This window comes from Blastocystis sp. subtype 4 (assembly GCF_000743755.1).
Source record: "Blastocystis sp. subtype 4 strain WR1 chromosome Unknown seqid_0025, whole genome shotgun sequence".
Taxonomy (NCBI): domain Eukaryota; class Bigyra; order Opalinata; family Blastocystidae; genus Blastocystis; species Blastocystis sp. subtype 4.
In genome coordinates, this window is record NW_014569522.1 from 97 (window position 1) to 16,921 (window position 16,825).

The window sequence follows — 16,825 nt, forward strand, 5'->3', positions numbered from 1 at the left end:
AAAATCAACATACAATTCTTATTATCATTCAATACACTCTCTTTCAAGTACTCTTTCCACTTCATTCTCCATTCTACTCCATTCAACTTCTTTGATGTTGATTCATCATTATCTACTCTCATATTCTTATTATCAATCAAGAAATCAATATGATCTTCAATCAGATCATGTCATGAATATCAGTTGTATTAGTAGCATCCATTTTCTGCATATTTGAAATGATATATTACTAGGAGATTATCATGTGATTGATATAGTTGTTTTGTAAGCAAAGTCTTAAGAATAAATCCTAGTGTCTTATGTGTGTTATCTTAGAGTCTTTCTAATGATATTCTTGGACCCACAGATTGATAGTAACAAACAATTCAGAGAATAGATTGTTCACACACATCCAAACCATGAAGCATCTTCAAATACACTTCAGCATTCTTTGGATCTGGCATGCATGCAAGTTTATAAGGAGATTCTATTCCTTCTCGTTGGAATATCTCATCAAATGAAACCTATCGTCAACTCTAATCATCATTCTTACGTTTTGATGAGTCTCTTGACAAAGATAACCACGATAAGCACGAATTGCAGCTCCTATGGCAGCACTATCCTTACAATCAATCGTAAACACAGGAATTTGGAAAATATCGGAGAGAATCTGAAGAATCTCCTTATTCGTTGACGAACCTCCAGTTGCCACCAAACGATTATACTTGGTAAATCCAATTCTAGGTCATATTATAGATCACTGAACTACTTTTCAAGATGGAGACGCATAGAGAGGAACTGGGATTCAATCACACCACGACATGCTTCTTCTGGTGTAGTCGTTTCATTTTCGATTCTCTCTCCAGTTGTAGCATTGAAACAGAAAATGCCTGTTTGAGTCTTGTGTGGAGTGATTTCAGGCTGATTGTAATGAATACGAATTCGATTCCGATTTCCTGCAGGAGACGAGTGAAGAATGGAAGAGAAACGACTCCAGTTTCCATCAGCATACTGTTTGCAGACCTATGGAAAGACAGAATGAATATGAATGTACTTGTGAACGTGGAATGTCACCATTCATAAAACACAGCATAGTGAAATATGCTTCTATTAGTTATCAGATCCAATCATAAGAACTATCATTTGTGGGGCTCACAAAAACGTGTCCTTCAAGTGAAGGAATGAATGATGAAGAAAGACCAAAAATAGTGTTGCTTGTTCCCATGGAAACTGCTAGATCACCTTCTTTACAAAGACGAAGTCCAATCAAGGAACAAGGATTATCACCAGATCCACACACAACTACACACTGATCACTCATCTCATACTTCCTTGATATCAGATTAAATTCTGATTCTTACTCGACATAATATGAAGCAAGGTTACCTACAACTGTATAACTCATCACAGGCTCTCCCAATCGTTCCATTAACCCAGGAGCACATGCATCCAAACATTCTGTGGACCAAGCTTTGGCAGTCACATCCAGAAGATTCATTCCACTTCCATCACTCAAATCAATACCACTGAATACACCTGTGAGGAGTGTTGGAACAAATGAACTCACAAGACTGATTCGAACTGTGGAGTTGTAAGCCTCTGGTTTCTCTTTAGCAATCTTGGCAATCTGGTTTCCTGTGAATCGCTCATATGCTCTGAGTGAATTCAACAACTCATTGATACCTGGATCCAGTAATAGCAGCCAATGTCTGAGCATCTCCTATGACTTCCTCAAGATGCTTACACTCGTTCGATGTGCTAGTGTCCATCCAGATTGGAGACTCAGTGATGGAAAAACAATCTCTCAATTGCTCTTTCAGACTCTTTTCAGGATGCAAGTGAGAAAGAACGTCAATGCTCTTCTTATTCCAGTAAACACTACCATGTTGTTGGCCACTTACAGAAATGGACACAATCTATGGATCAAAGAAGTGCATGTCGGTTACCTGATGCAAGGGACAACTCGATTGTCGCAATCTTTCAAAAAGCAAATCAATAGCTTCTACCCACTATAATTAGACACAAATAAAGCAATTACCATGAGTGTGGGGGACACAACAACACCATCTCCTTTATAATAAATTCCATTCGTTGTTTTGTAATTGGCCAAGTCAAGATCAAAGTTCACATTTGCCGAATAACGAATAACCAGGCAATCATCAATTACCATTCCTTTACAACTTTGAGTACTCAAATCGATACCAAGAAAAAGATCTATAGTTGACAGTGGTTAAATAACGATACTCGTCATTTGCATTATGATTTATTGAATGAAATAATCCTTTCATCATGATGTAAGAGGAGTGTGTATTTTCAAATTGCTATTAATTTATCGAAGCATAGTCGGGGGATCAACATTCAATTGGCATGTCAATTATGAAAAAGACATCGAGTAAACAATAAATGAAAAGGGGGTGTAGCTCAGATGGTAGAGCGCTCGCTTAGCATGCGAGAGGTAAGGGGATCGATGCCCCTCTCCTCCAATCTTTTCTTTTCAACAAACATGCTAACTTGCATTATTCCCTCCTTGTTCATACCCCAAATTATACGCATAGTCCTTTAATGTCTCTGCTTTGGTAATATAACCCATCTTCTTCACACAATCAGATAACAAATGGAAACAATCAGCACGCCTAGGATTCCGAGTTGTACTAAAGATAATTCTTCCACTTATAACTCACAAATCATTCAACATTCGTTCTAACACTTGATAATTGCCAGAACCATCTAATGCCTTGAATGTTGACAATAGTAATAGTTCACGATCTCGAAGTTCACCTCCCATCTCACCAAATCGTGGTAATAGCGTAAACAAAGTATCTGCTGCTTTAACGTAATTCTCCTATTACTCAAGGTTTGTTTGAATTTGTACATTGTTCAATTGAATGATTGCATCAATGGATGATTGGATCATGGTATTGTCACTAATTGCATCCATTCTATCATCTCCTTGCACGTGACACCACTTAATCTTAGTTTCTGGTAAGTCAAGTTGCTTCCATAATTCATCACATTCCCGTTTTCGCTCATCGGAAAGAAGATTCCTCATTTTCTCATCTTCTCCAGTAACTGAAAACAGAATACCTCTATGGAAATAGTCCATTGGCGTTAACAATTGTTTGTGAGTACAGTCAAGAAGTTTCGAAACTCGATTCCAACGATCTCCCATTCCTTCTCCCGCTAATTCACAACGATAAAGAACATTCACATAATCATTCACATGATCTGAACTTATCAAATCCTGATTCGTACTCCATCCATCCTGAGATTCTCCCTTCATCATATCCTCTTCACGAAGTAATGTTTCATCCAACTGTCCTATCGCATATTCTGTTTGTTTTACCTGCAAATACAGTGACCATATGTGTGACTTCAAATGATGCTCTAGTATCGAGCCCTGATGATAATCCACATTCTCATTGGTCCAATCTCCTTGAGTTTCACGTAAAAAGCGAAGACTCTCACGGGTTCTACCCTAAGTGTGATTCTCCATTCTCATTCACTCACTTGTGTTTCCATTACCTGAGAAACAGAATGAATTGATCGAATATCCGATGGGTTTCCAGAAAGAGAATGCATTCCTGCCGATTCTGCATCCCTTCAATCAAGACCTCTTTTCACTCTTACTCATAAAAGCCAAGGTCTAGCAATGTCTGTGCACGATATCCAGGCATTAGATTATCACATGCAACTGCAATCCCCCAATACGACCATGTTCGACTAATGGATCCATACTACATAACGAATACAATAATCAAATGTACCATGCCTTGACTATCTCCAATCATGGGATACAGATATGAAAGAATGTGAATTGCAAGGACATCAGTTGGATCATTCATTAGAATCGCCTCAAGAGTGTTAATTGCATAGCGAATACGATTACAACGAAGTGAAGCAATAACTCGACTGTATAAATGTTCATTCTTCGTGAAGTCCTTTTCTATCCATGAAACTACATAAAAATACACACGATTGGGATCCTGAGATAATGCATCCTGAATACGCTGATAATATTCATCTACATTGCCGATTCCTGAAAGAATAGACACAATTGCTCCCAGTACATTTGCCATGACAAATTCAGGATGATCCTTCAAATACTACACGTTTTATACCTCACTTCTTCACTGTACAGGATCAATCGTTTCAAATGGGTACCGAAACAGAGAAATAGTCTACAGTAAAGCCAATAATCGGTGTTGTACATTAGTCAATGCAGTATCGTAGATTTTCAATTCCTCGTTCGAATGAGCAGTAATTAGCGTGTTACACACTTTTGATGCTCTTCGTGTAGTTGGAATCGACTTATCTCGTAAAAACCTATACATGGTGTTTCCACAAAAGAACAGTACTCAAACAGTTCTCGCTTAAAGTAGAATCGATTTACAACAGATCTTTGTAAAAGAAACCGAGATGTGCGAAACATGAAAAAGATATGACTTCTATTTCTGTTGGTCTGTATAGGTCAAGTTGAAGATGGAGCGAGTTCTTTCAATTAGTCAATATGGTTTCCATTAATATACTATGAGGCTGGTTCTCATTGTTTTTACTCTCGTAGTCACATCCGTTGTTCATGTTCTGTTTGTGGAACTAAGCCGAATACTGGTGCGACAAAGTGACAGTCATGTGACTTCTATGACTGCTGAATTTGGTACCTCAACCATCATGGCACCTGGCCCAGTCTTTCTTTCTTGGGATATGATGGTTTCGGAGCGAAATGAAGCCAGCTGCTGTGCTACTCATATCGGTAGTGATGATCTGATGGCGGAGCGCTTTGGAGTAATAACTGATTGCCTTGATGTCGTGTCACCTTCTTTTGGGATAGTTCCTTTGTATCATTTTTTGGATCCTATGCCATCTTTATTAGGATCTCTTCAATCTGAGGAGGAAAGCGAGCTTCGTTTAGATGCGAATGTTGATTGGGAGGAAAAGTTTGATCATTTCATATCCCATGTAAAAGAGAATTATACTACAAACGGTAATTCGTTTGTTGATCTCCTTCCAGATCTCATGTGAGTGTTCATTCATTTCGTGATGTCTGTAGACAATACACATCATACAAATTGTATATTATTCCATCCATGAATACTCCGTATGTTGTTGCGAAGAATCTCTGTTATGATAACAGGAAACGCAGTTTCATCTTTTTCCGTCCAGAGGAGTATAGTTTCTCATTTCGTTCATATGCATCGGCCTGTTCTCTTTCCTGCCCCTCTTCATCATGTAGATTTCCGTTGGGGCTGGAGTTACAAGGTGGTTAAGGGCTCTATTCCATCCACAGCGACATGGGTTAACGAATCCTCCGTTTTTATCGGTTCTCCATTTTTAACTCATCACATCACTCATTTCTCAGAATCAGTGAACCAGCTACTTATCAAATTACGGTATCCCTCCTTGTATCCGCCTGTTGCTGCTGTCTTCTTACCCAAGTTTGATCTTCTTCATGAATTTGAATGGTCTGTTTCCTACGTTAAGCTCCTGATGTCAGTCTTTCCTCATCCTATTCGATTTCTCACGAAAGATCGAGAACATGATATGCTCTGTTTCAAATCGGCGGTATTTTTGGAATTCATTTATTAATGATTAGGTTATGATGGATCGAATGGCCTTTCATAATGAAGGAGGTGTGTTTGGAGGGTTTTTCTCGCAAGATACAATGCGAAGCCTTGCCTACAAATACAGTAACATTCATGCCAATTTAGATCGATGTAATGGGGGATCCCACAATTTACTCATCGTGAAGAGAAGGAATAGCCGAAGATGGGTGAGGGAGATGATGTATGAAAAAATGATTAAGCGCACTTGGGGTAATGTAATAACTGGATTATTCAGTTATTAGTAGAAACTGAATGTCAGCAGCTCTTACTTCGATAAAATGTCTCTTAGCCAACAGGTTCGTTTGATGTATAATACAGATATCATATTGTCGGGTCATGGATCCGCATTGGCTAATGCAATGTTTGCTCGTCCTCATTCTGCATTGATTGAATGTCATCCTCCGTACTTTTATGAGATGTGCTTTGCAAATATTGCATTCATTTCGCGTCTCTTTTATGTGGCTGTTAACAATTATGATAAGAAGATACTAATAAACAGTCATTATCCTCCTGCAGAAGTCTTATATGAGAGAGGAAGCTTTTATAGTAAGAGAAGATCGTTTGCAGCTGGTCAAATCTACCCTAATCCACTATTAGTGAAAAGTGCCATTCAAATGGCTGTTGATTATGTAGAAAGGAAGCAATGTGTAACATGTACAAATGATTATTGGTCCCAAGTCTATTACTCAAATGTTTGTTTGAACAAGAGTGGAAAACGACTACTTCAACCTCCATTACTTGGGGAGATAACACAAGGCTCAGAGGCTTTGATAACAGGTTCTTCTCCTTTCCAGTAGATTTTACATCACATAGAATTTGCACATCTTCTTTGGAGGTCTCTTGAAGCTCAATATGGATTGGGAGATATCCTGACTGGTGGATTTGATAAAAGCGGTCTGGATTGAAAAGTTCGCGGATGGTACAATTCACATCAAGCAAACCCGATTCGAGAACCTCTGATTCGTTTCTATACACAAGTTCTAAACCCTTTCCAGTAATATCAAGCGTTGAACGCAATTCTAATGAAGAATCTATGGGAACAACAAGATACAATTAATACATCGCAATACAAATGATGAACTCATAAAAGAGGAATAATATACAGTTTCATTGGCAAGATCGGTAACACGACAGAACAATCGAGAATCTTGGCCTGGAACAACATCTATTTGGATTTCTTGACAGTAATCACGATTGCTATGATAATAGAAGCGATTCCTTTCTGATTCGTTCCATTCAAGATCCTTTTCATCCGCATCGGCTCTTCCAGTAATGCAAACTACTTTGGTGGGGTGATTTGCATGATAAGAAAACCCCACGATTGATGAAGAGAGGAGAGTCACATTTGTAATAGAAAAATCAAATGGTGTCTTCTCTATAACATTAAAAAGAATAAGAACAATCGTACCAAAAGGATTCGTTGTGTATTGGCCTCGAATCCGTTGAAGAGTTATCGAAATGATATTGCCGCCACGACCATCACATGGACTAATAAAATTTAGAATCTAAAGTAGTGAAGGACACATCGAATTGTACAGCCACAAGAATCAATAAACTCAACAGTGATTTGAAACTCGTATATCGTAGTGTAGATGGATGTTCTTTCATAACGAAACCCATGTTTCCAACCAAGAAAATGACTATCGAATCATCGTTTTCTTTGAATTTTTGTTATTTTATGTGTACAGGAGTAGATTAGATATCTTGTCATTTGACAAGTGACATGAACGATTCAAAAACGAAAAACCAGTAAGAATGAAGCGAGGAGTTGCTATGATCACGGAATTCTTTTTTCCAAGATGCGGAGGAGTGGAAATGCACGTTATGTCTTTGTGTAAAGCTTTATTGAAGTATGGTTATCACGTATTTTGGTCTCACTCTGGACTAATATGCAGGTGATTGTTATAACACGATATGATGTGAATCACTTAGGATACGAGTTGTATGATAATATCTTGCCAGTATATTATCTTCCATTGGAGAATATGACAATGGGTACCATTTTCCCTTACTATTTTATTTGGATGCCACTTCTTCGAAAAGTAGGGTAAGACGGAGTGAATAATTCTAGATCCTTTTGAAAGAACATATTGATATCGTTCATTATCATCAGTGTACTAGTGTGATGTTCCATACTTCTGTTCGTCAGTGTGAACTTATGAATCTTCATACTGTTTATACAGACCATAGTCTAATGAATTTGGATGATGTATCTGGAATTCTCATTAACAAGGTTCTACAGTGTTATTCTTGCAATTTGGATGCATTTATTTGTGTCTCTCATGCAAATTGTGTGAACTTTCTTCAGCGACAACACTACCAAACAAAACCTAATAATGTGTACATTATACCAAATGCAGTGGATTCAAAGCCATTTCTTAAGGATTATTCCTCTCATTCTCTTGTACAAAATGTCATTAACCAATTTCGTCAGCCTTTTGATAATTCTATTACTGTTATCGTTCTTGCTCGATTAGTCTATCGAAAGGGAGTCTTTCTGTTAGAACAGGTCATTGATCGAATTCTATCAGAATATCCCAACGTGAACTTTTTGATTGGAGGTAGTGGAGATCAAGAAGTGATTATTCAAAGCCAGGCAATTCGTTGGAATGAACGTTGTAATCGAACCAGAATTCTGATGTTAGGAGAGATCAGTCACGAGAATGTTCCTGCTTTTTTTGTACGATTTGTTTCTTTCTCTGAGAACTAGTCTTGTGGTGACATCTTCCTTTCCTGTTCATTAACCGAATCTTTCAATATCACTCTATTGGAAGCATTTGTGTATCTTTATTGACCTGAAATGATTCATAGTTCCGGATGCAAGATTGTATCCACCAATGTTGGAGGGATTCCCGAATTGTTGCCAATGAATTACGGATATTTTGTGGATCCTTCCGTTGAGGCATTGGTGGAAGCTTTGAGGAAATGTCTGATTGATTGTGTCGATTCGAAGGTTGTTCATCCATTACGACGAACTGAATCTGTGAATGATATATTGTCTGTATATGATTGGAATACTGTTTGTTTGCGGTTGATGTGTGTCTATGATCAAGTGATGAAGATCCCGAAAAAAACATATTGGGATCAGATTAAAGGATTTTGGAATCAGGGAATTGGGTCGTTTTTCGTTTTGTTGGCTGAATGGTTAGTATTGGTATTTATAAATCTTCTTTTGAATATCCTCGACTTTGTTGGTTCAGATCACCATTATTGGTTGATTATTTGTTTCGGAAACAAAACACATTTCCTTTAATAACTCACTTTTCCTTTAACAACTCTATTTCTTTGTTCTTGCAGATAGTATTTCTGTAATGAACAAGGATGCATCTCCTTCCTCTACGTCTTCTCGTTTCGTTTCTCGTATTCGTTTATCTTCATAGGTGAATCTAGATCTTCGAGGCACAGCTCGAAAGAAGACGTAAGGGTTTCTATTGTCTTTTATTCTAGTCCTATCATATTCCCTGCCAGCCAACGTCGAAAGTACATTCTCTAGATAGTATTTTGTAATGAATGGTTGGCATCTAGTTAGATCCATATATTGATCAAACTATAAACTTCAATGCAGCTTCTTCAGTACAGAAAATAGCTCCCAGACCTAGTAAGTGAAAGAATTCTCATTACTTATGACTAGCTGTGTCATTTCTTCCATTCCCTTACTGTGGTGTTACTTATCAACCTGCACAATGTTTTCCATATATGGTCATTTGTTTTCGATATACTCTCATGTGTAGTCATCTCAAGTTCCTATTGTTGCAACCCCTATTCTTGTCTCTCCGTCATCAAGGAAACGGCCTTATCCACAACCATCAACCCCATCTCAAGAAGATACGTCTTTGCACACGTTTATGTTATATCTTCGACAGCAATACGCATTTTGCCCTCGTTGGTGGTATCTCTTTCGGTTTGTAATCAACCGGATCCAACAATCCAAGAATCCTTCTGGATATCTGAATGTGTTACGATTACTGCTAGCGGGACATCGGAAAGAACGGAAGCTATTGGCGAGTTACCTGCATATCAAATATGATGAACCTAAAGATACATCGTTTGACAAATGTTTTGACAAATCGAAGCATAATGCCTACCTTCATTTGCTGCTGAATGTATGTGACGAGTTCTTATCCTTGGGTGTTGCTCAATTTGAAAGCACTCGTCTGATACAGCATTCGAATTCTCCAGTCGTTGAAAAGGATGATGAAGAGCTTTATCAACGGGTAAAAGCATCAAAGGAACATAACCTTGAGTTACTGGATGGGTTTATGAAAGTTTTTACAGAAAAGCAGAGAGAACGTGTTGCACGGGTGTTGGATTACTATTCTGATCAGTATCGAACCTATGGATATGTAGATTATTTGGAGGTTTTTGAAACCATCTATTCTACGATCTTTAATGTACCAACTGCTGTGGAAGCCTTTCGAAAGATCATGGATTCTGGGTCATGAGTCGTGTTTAAGGCAAACATGTTAACAAAACCACACTATACAATGTCAGGTACGAGTTTCATCACAATTCCAAATAAACTGCAACAACAGCACTGATATCCTGAATTCACAATCTAGCGAGCAAATGGAGGAGATAGGAACACTCTCTCCCTATTCCGCATACACTCGCATAAATTCACAATCGTCCAATTACCTACATGAAAAATCTCAAAAAAGGAGTATCCCTGAAGAAAGAAATGATAGACGATTTGTGTGGAATGCATGTCGTGAATAGTAATTGACATATATCTGAGATTCTCTTAGCAGAAGCCTTCAATAGTTTATCCATCATTGGTACTGGATTCTATAGTCAATATCTATCTATTCAATAGATAATTGGGAGAAGTAGTTAATTACACAAGGATTCTAAATACTATAATATATTATAGTTGAGAACCATTTATTTCCATTCCTGCTGACTCATTCTTTATGTCACTCGCTGATACACTTGTCCTTGAATTAGGACAATCTGTCATTCGATATGGATATAATCACACTCCTGAACCTTATGGATGTTTTCAATCGGATGTGACTTCTAATTGCCCTTTCTCATTTGTAGTCAATAAGTGAACTGTTGCTAGGGTCAGGAGATGATTTCCAACAACGAATTCTTGTTTTCTGGAAGCAAGTTCTAATCCAGTTGGGTTATTTTATCGGAATGAGCAATAGATCATTTACAGTATCTCTTACAGAAAAAAAGGTTGTATTGCTGTATCCTTATTCAACCTCCACCAAGTTTGTGAATTCAACGATTGACGTTTTATACACTTTGTTACAAGTATAACTTTAATACAATCTTTATTGGTAGGTTGGTGATATTCACCTGATTCCGCAGTATTCTCTCCCACTGTTAGTTACAGGTAAAGCAAGTGGATTCGTTGTTGAGTGGAACCCGAAAGGGATTCAAATCATTCCTACTGCTTTTGGAGTGACCGATCTCTTTCACTCCGTCTGTAGTTATTGACATTTCTTTCAATAGTAGATATTCCATCGACTGGTGATACCTTCCTTCACAGTAATGAAGATTCAAGGTATTTATCTCTAGATTCGGAAGGACTGTCTACTCTGACGTATTCTCTCTTGACCTTGCTTCTTCAGCTGCCCGTAGACGTATTGATTCCTTGTGCTTCGACAATTCTTCTCTGTGGTGAATGCAATTGGAGCCAGGAAATTATCCAATCTCTTCAAGAAACGATACAAATTATGTCTACAAGCAATTCAAAGTTCTCGAGATTGCATGAAGTCATCAAACATATTCAATTCGTAAATGGTGGGAGATTAGCTATTTGGAAGGGCTATTGCGTCCACACGATAGCGAATCTCAAAGATACACAAATATCCAAAGTCGATTGGATGAAAGGAAAACGGTGGAGTTGGGATTGTTTATTTATTGAAAATGATTGCTTTGGGAAAATGACGTAGAATGCATAACATCCTCAATCTCAATAACGATGTATTCCTTGAATTAACTGTTTTGTAAACACAATTCACTGTGATTTCTTCGTACTGTTCAAAGCTTTCACTCGTTTCTTTGCACTTGGTGGCATCTTTTCCACAGCATATCGAACTGCTTCCTTAATAACTTCATCCTGATGTGAATTCAAAAAGTCAATAACAAGGTCCAAGTGATGAACACTCACATCACGAAGAATCCAACCGATTCCCAATTGAGTGAAACGGAATGAATTGGATACCTCACTGCAGAATCACTACCTAAAACAACTTATACCATTTACAAATATCCATAATGAGATCCGTGTGTAAATCACGTCGAGCAAAGTACAAGAACGAAACGCATGCTGCTCGTTGTCTCCATGATGTTGATGATTTCCATGATTCCACAATCTACTTCTTAGAGTATCATGAAGGAATGACAGGAATGATATCTGCATTTGCTACCATAGCTTTGGTAACAAAATGACAGGATAAGCCATCACATGTAGCCCATTCAAATACGTATTTATCAATCACCGGTTCCAACAGCTTTATATCTTCAACACGTATTTTCTTCACAATCTTTTCCAAACAGCTGATACCTTCCGATTTTACATCGAACATCTCGTCACGAAGCAGTTCAAATCCAAGATCACGCATTTGCTCATCCGAATAATCCCTATCCAGTTACAAACAAAACGAGTACATACTTTAGATGTTCCTGGTAGATTTCTTTGAAGATTTGCTTACGTTGAGGTTGAAGCACACCATAACATGAAATCACCCAAAAATGATAAAAACCAAATCAGCGAGATACCTTTAAATACCGATCTTGTTGTCTCTTTTGTTCTGCAGTTCCCGCGTCTTTCAACTTTTGCTTCAAAAGAGCTATAACCTATTTCTAACCCAAAACTCATATCAAGACAGGACTAAAATTCATAATTGTATTTGAATAAGTACTAAACTGGTGCACTCGCACTGGACAATAAGATGAAACTCCCATCTAAAGATCAGTAAACAGAAAAAAACTGATAAAATGCAATACGTACCATTGAAGAAAGGATTCCAAGTTGATATTGCGGGACCAATTACGAAGTATCTGAAGAAGTCTCAAAGAAATGTAAGGTATCGGTTTCGTGGAATAAGGTATAGAAAGTCGATCCTGCTGCTATCGCTTCTCTAGAAAAAGTTCAGAAGCAACGAAATGCTGTGATCAGCATAACTGAGTACAAAGGAACGAACAATATTCCCGATTTGAAGTGTTATCTAAGTTATTTGGAACAATTGGAGAAGCTTTTCCCACTTACGAACGACAAAGTGAATAAACGGACTTGCAATAATAATTAGATTATCAACATCCCTTTTGTGTGGGCAGATTCATTCAGCAAAAAGAAATACACTGTATCCAGTATTATCTATGAGAAAGCAGCTGTCATGTTCAACATCGCTGCTTTGTACACGCAAGCAGCATTTGAAGCATATAATGTAGATATTGGATGGGTACCTAATCGTAGACAGAAGATATGACCGAAGAACGAATTCAATTATGTATTGAATCGCTCCGTTCTGCTGGTTTGTATTTTAGTGAGCTGAGCAAACAGTATTCTAGTCGTCTGAAGACTACAAAGTGCTCAGAGGATCTATCAGCTCCAGTTCTGAAGACGGTAGATTTGATGAAGAGATATGATTGGTTAGTTGAAGGATGTATGTATTGCTCAGGGACAACATATGTTCTACATCAAGGCTACAATTCGTCAACTTACTCCAAATGCTCTTCTTGCGTTACTGAAGGTTGCTAGCGATGATTACTATGATATACTCGAAGAATCGAAGGAATGTTCCAGATATTTCCCTTCTGGACTAATTAAGCATTTCGAGGTAAGAATGATCACACAAGGTGAGATGTAGTTGCAATCATCTCTTACTGCTATATGTACTTTCCATTTCTATGGAGAAGTGCTTCTCAATGATCCTGAGAAGAACTCTGGATCATTATATTGTCTTGCTGATGCTATTGAAGTACTTTTGGGCAATATGGCGTAATTGGGTTAGGCTGCCGAAACTGCCACAAAGAAGTTAATGACGACATTCCATTTGGAGCGTCATGATGAGATTCAAGCGAAGCAAGTATTTGATATGATCAAGGATGACCGTAGAAAGTTCTTCGCCCAATATCGTATTTATGTAAAGATTCCCGCAGTTGAGTTCAGTTATAGGGAGGAATTGTACCAAAGGAGTTACAGCTTCCAGCTGGTGTTAACAAAATGACATTAGTTGGAATGAGAATGGGCACTCATATCATAGGCTGAGGATCTCCAGTTGACAGAAGTACCACTGAGTTTCCCTGCGGTAGAGGCAAGTCCTGCTTTGAAGCATGTACTAACAATCTATGGTCAAGAGAGAACAAAACGTCAGGAGGCAATGAATAAGCTGGTAAGTGAAGCTACACAGCAACTCTCGAGTCTGATGTGTGAGTATTTGCTTCCTGATATTGTGATGAATGGAATGATGAGGTAATGATTAGTTGACTGCTGAAGGATTCTCATCTGGTCTGCCTAAGTCGATGGAAGCGAAGATTCGTGATATTCAACTGAAGGGAAGTGCAAGGAAGGTATTGGAGATGAGCAATATTGCTGAGAGCAAGTATTTGGATGTGGAGGGTATGTGGTGAGTATGAGTGAGTGTGATTGTGACTGAATGAAATGAGAGTGTGATTGAATAGAGAGATGATGTATCCCGACTGTGAGTGGAGTAATTGTGATGACTGAATTGTACACTAATCAATTGAACCCATTCTAACCTTCAGAACTGTTTAATACCATCAAGACACAAGTGAGACCAAATACTGATGAAGCTGAGATGATGGATTGGATAAATGGACTGTTGCCTACCTTCCAAACTCAGTTGAAATCTTTGAAGGAAGATACAACACTTATGAATAACAAACCAATCATTTTTGAGGAACCAACGTAACTCCTTTCATGTCATGATATCAGAATTAGTTCGAAGTTGAGTCAAAGTTTACCTCAGTGCCCCAACTATCCACGAAATCAAGAAACAATTGGAATTCGAAACGCCAGTGATCGAGCTTCGAAACTCCTGCAGCAGCGAAAAGAATTATTGCAATCGTTGATGCTAAACCAAGAGGGAGAAATGATTCTTCGAGGCAAGGTTCAAGGAACTACCAATGCGTTGAATGTGAAGGTGAGCTTGAATGAATGGAACTAATTGGTAGACTATTGTATATGAGGCCATGCAACCAATGGAGAGAGCATGCAAGGCCATTCGTGACAATGTGGAACAACAATCAACTGTGGAGGCTGAATTGAAGGTAAGAGAATGATTGCATCTTGAGTGATAGAGAGAATATGCTCGTTGGAATAATAGTCGTGTTATTACACCTGAAATGGCAAGGAGAGAAGAAGCGTTAAGAGATGTGAATAATTATTTGAATATTTTTGAACGAGCTGAAGAAATGGGCGTGTTATTGTGTGCTGTTATTCTTGTACTTGAAGAGACATTAGAAGAAGTCAAAACATCTCTTGGAATTCAGTGATATGTTTGTTCCAAATCATCATATTCAATCATAACAAACAAACTCATTACTTATGTCTTCTCTTCTCTAAATATTCAACAGGATACTTATCCTCCAGAATATCATGCACTTGTCTTGCTCTCTTTTCCTTCTTCTTAAACTCTCCATATTCTTTCCATGTCTTAAAACCATGTGGAATCTTGTGTGTCTTCTTCTTTCCTGTATGTGAATCCAGTGTACTTAAATCCAAGTAATGAGCTAATTGTCTTCCATCTGCATCTACTGGCACATTTCCTCTTCGATAGTCATCCATCTCTATAATCATTATAATCACTATACAGTTCTCACTTGATGAAATGAAACTTCCAGGCATGGATTCTGTTGGAGGACGTTCTGTTCGTTCCCGTGGTTTTTTCGTCACACCAGGAGCTGTTTCATCGTAATCCCAATCAATTTCTCCTTCTTTTGCATCCGTAACATAGGAATAGTAATCATATCCAGCCGCTTGTGCTGCAGCTGGATCATATTCTACTGTGTTACTGCCATCTGCACCAGGTGGTGCTGGTTCTGTATCACCTTCAATTCCTGTAGGGGCTGTCTCCATTAGAGGTTGGTCTCGTTGCATCGTATAAGCATGAGATCCCCCTACAATTGTTGCTGTTCCCATCAGAGAATCACAAGCTGGAGGAACCATAGGATTCGGTCTGAGAGAAGGACGAACAGGGATTGTGAACTCAGGTGGAATTGGACCATCATCAGCAACAGAAGTATTTGCAATAAGAACCATTTCACTACATGTCATGATCATGCATCATACATACCTCGGAGTCCCATCACTATCCTTTGCTAAAGACATAGCTGAGCGAATTACAGCTAATCCACGAACCACACGTCCGAAGAGAGTACATTGATTGAAGAGAGACGGAGTGGGCGCGGATGTGATCAAGAACCTGCTAAGATTTCTAGATATAATGGAATTATGGAAATAGAACAGATTTGGACCATCGTTCAACATTACCAACAATCCAGCTCGATCCAGGGGCTTGTTTAAGTTCTCATCTTCGAAAGGAGCTCCATAAATGCTCATACCACCCGTACCTACAAATATAACAGAGAGAACTCTATTACCATCGCCATCCGTAATATCACCTCCTAACATTCCAAATCCAGGAACACAGTGATGGAAATAAGATCCCTTTAATTTCAGCTCATGTCCTCGAATACTCGCAAACTCATTTGTACAAAGACAATAGAAGTTATATGATGTGAGTGGTGCGATATCAGCAAATAACTATAACTGATTCATGTCTCCTATGGCCCACTTCAACAGTAATTCGTCCTCCCACTTTTTCACCAAAGTTAATATCCAAATTCACTCGTGGACGAGGATGAACTAAAGTATAAGAACCATTCTAAGACGAAAGGACTTACCACTGGCAAAACGAACACACTCTTCACGACGGTCCTTCCTACCAATGTCAACAGGCAATAAACTAATTTCCTACCAAATTGCCAAATCACAATTCTTATATTTATTCAGTTGGGCGAGATAGGGCGATTCATATGTTTCCTCTCCTGTTTTGTCATTATGATAGAGAAGACGACCATCTTCTGTCGTCAATACTCTCCATTCTGGTTTCAGGGACTCAGCCATATTGATTAATGACAGTCTGCTAAAAGTTAAAAAGAACCGTTTTCACGTCTAGATGGACAATGAATCTGATGTCTATGGAAGCATGCACCAATAACGAAAAGTGAATCCAAACAACCAATTCTTCAACGCATCGTGTTTTTAT

At 38.4% G+C, this 16,825-nt stretch overlaps 8 protein-coding genes across 8 annotated transcripts; 4 read left to right on the forward strand and 4 right to left on the reverse strand.

The window, feature by feature from the left end:
- Positions 1-365: 365 nt before the first annotated feature.
- JH06_0447 (xylulose kinase) lies at positions 366-1,696 on the reverse strand (the record flags this gene model as incomplete). Its single annotated transcript, XM_014673857.1, has 6 exons — positions 366-503; positions 533-719; positions 749-1,002; positions 1,034-1,086; positions 1,117-1,300; positions 1,370-1,696. The coding sequence occupies 6 exons, from the start codon at positions 1,694-1,696 to the stop codon at positions 366-368; spliced, it is 1,143 nt and encodes a 380-aa protein (XP_014529343.1).
- Positions 1,697-2,824: 1,128 nt separating this feature from the next.
- Positions 2,825-4,055, reverse strand: JH06_0448 (hypothetical protein; the record flags this gene model as incomplete). Its single annotated transcript, XM_014673858.1, has 5 exons — positions 2,825-3,454; positions 3,487-3,577; positions 3,607-3,713; positions 3,744-3,922; positions 3,953-4,055. 5 exons carry the CDS (start codon positions 4,053-4,055, stop codon positions 2,825-2,827), a joined length of 1,110 nt encoding a protein of 369 aa, XP_014529344.1.
- A 1,111-nt stretch (positions 4,056-5,166) lies between these two features.
- Positions 5,167-6,376, forward strand: JH06_0449 (hypothetical protein; the record flags this gene model as incomplete). The annotated part of the gene is made up of 3 exons (XM_014673859.1): positions 5,167-5,538; positions 5,570-5,794; positions 5,825-6,376. 3 exons carry the CDS (start codon positions 5,167-5,169, stop codon positions 6,374-6,376), a joined length of 1,149 nt encoding a protein of 382 aa, XP_014529345.1.
- Positions 6,377-7,570: 1,194 nt separating this feature from the next.
- On the forward strand, positions 7,571-8,832 carry JH06_0450 (glycosyltransferase; the record flags this gene model as incomplete). Its single annotated transcript, XM_014673860.1, has 4 exons — positions 7,571-7,621; positions 7,651-8,259; positions 8,290-8,360; positions 8,391-8,832. The coding sequence occupies 4 exons, from the start codon at positions 7,571-7,573 to the stop codon at positions 8,830-8,832; spliced, it is 1,173 nt and encodes a 390-aa protein (XP_014529346.1).
- A 2,715-nt stretch (positions 8,833-11,547) lies between these two features.
- On the reverse strand, positions 11,548-12,154 carry JH06_0451 (DNA alkylation repair enzyme; the record flags this gene model as incomplete). Its single annotated transcript, XM_014673861.1, has 3 exons — positions 11,548-11,758; positions 11,790-11,905; positions 11,936-12,154. 3 exons carry the CDS (start codon positions 12,152-12,154, stop codon positions 11,548-11,550), a joined length of 546 nt encoding a protein of 181 aa, XP_014529347.1.
- A 376-nt stretch (positions 12,155-12,530) lies between these two features.
- JH06_0452 (programmed cell death 6-interacting protein) lies at positions 12,531-14,165 on the forward strand (the record flags this gene model as incomplete). The annotated part of the gene is given in 10 exon segments (XM_014673862.1): positions 12,531-12,614; positions 12,647-12,811; positions 12,842-12,979; positions 13,009-13,158; positions 13,190-13,372; positions 13,403-13,513; positions 13,547-13,693; positions 13,711-13,767; positions 13,799-13,987; positions 14,019-14,165. 10 exon segments carry the CDS (start codon positions 12,531-12,533, stop codon positions 14,163-14,165), a joined length of 1,371 nt encoding a protein of 456 aa, XP_014529348.1.
- A 191-nt stretch (positions 14,166-14,356) lies between these two features.
- On the forward strand, positions 14,357-15,050 carry JH06_0453 (hypothetical protein; the record flags this gene model as incomplete). Its single annotated transcript, XM_014673863.1, has 4 exons — positions 14,357-14,463; positions 14,497-14,698; positions 14,730-14,825; positions 14,856-15,050. The coding sequence occupies 4 exons, from the start codon at positions 14,357-14,359 to the stop codon at positions 15,048-15,050; spliced, it is 600 nt and encodes a 199-aa protein (XP_014529349.1).
- Positions 15,051-15,096: 46 nt separating this feature from the next.
- JH06_0454 (peptidyl-prolyl cis-trans isomerase CYP40-like protein) lies at positions 15,097-16,683 on the reverse strand (the record flags this gene model as incomplete). Its single annotated transcript, XM_014673864.1, has 6 exons — positions 15,097-15,820; positions 15,851-16,127; positions 16,158-16,320; positions 16,352-16,422; positions 16,461-16,498; positions 16,535-16,683. 6 exons carry the CDS (start codon positions 16,681-16,683, stop codon positions 15,097-15,099), a joined length of 1,422 nt encoding a protein of 473 aa, XP_014529350.1.
- Positions 16,684-16,825: the final 142 nt, after the last annotated feature.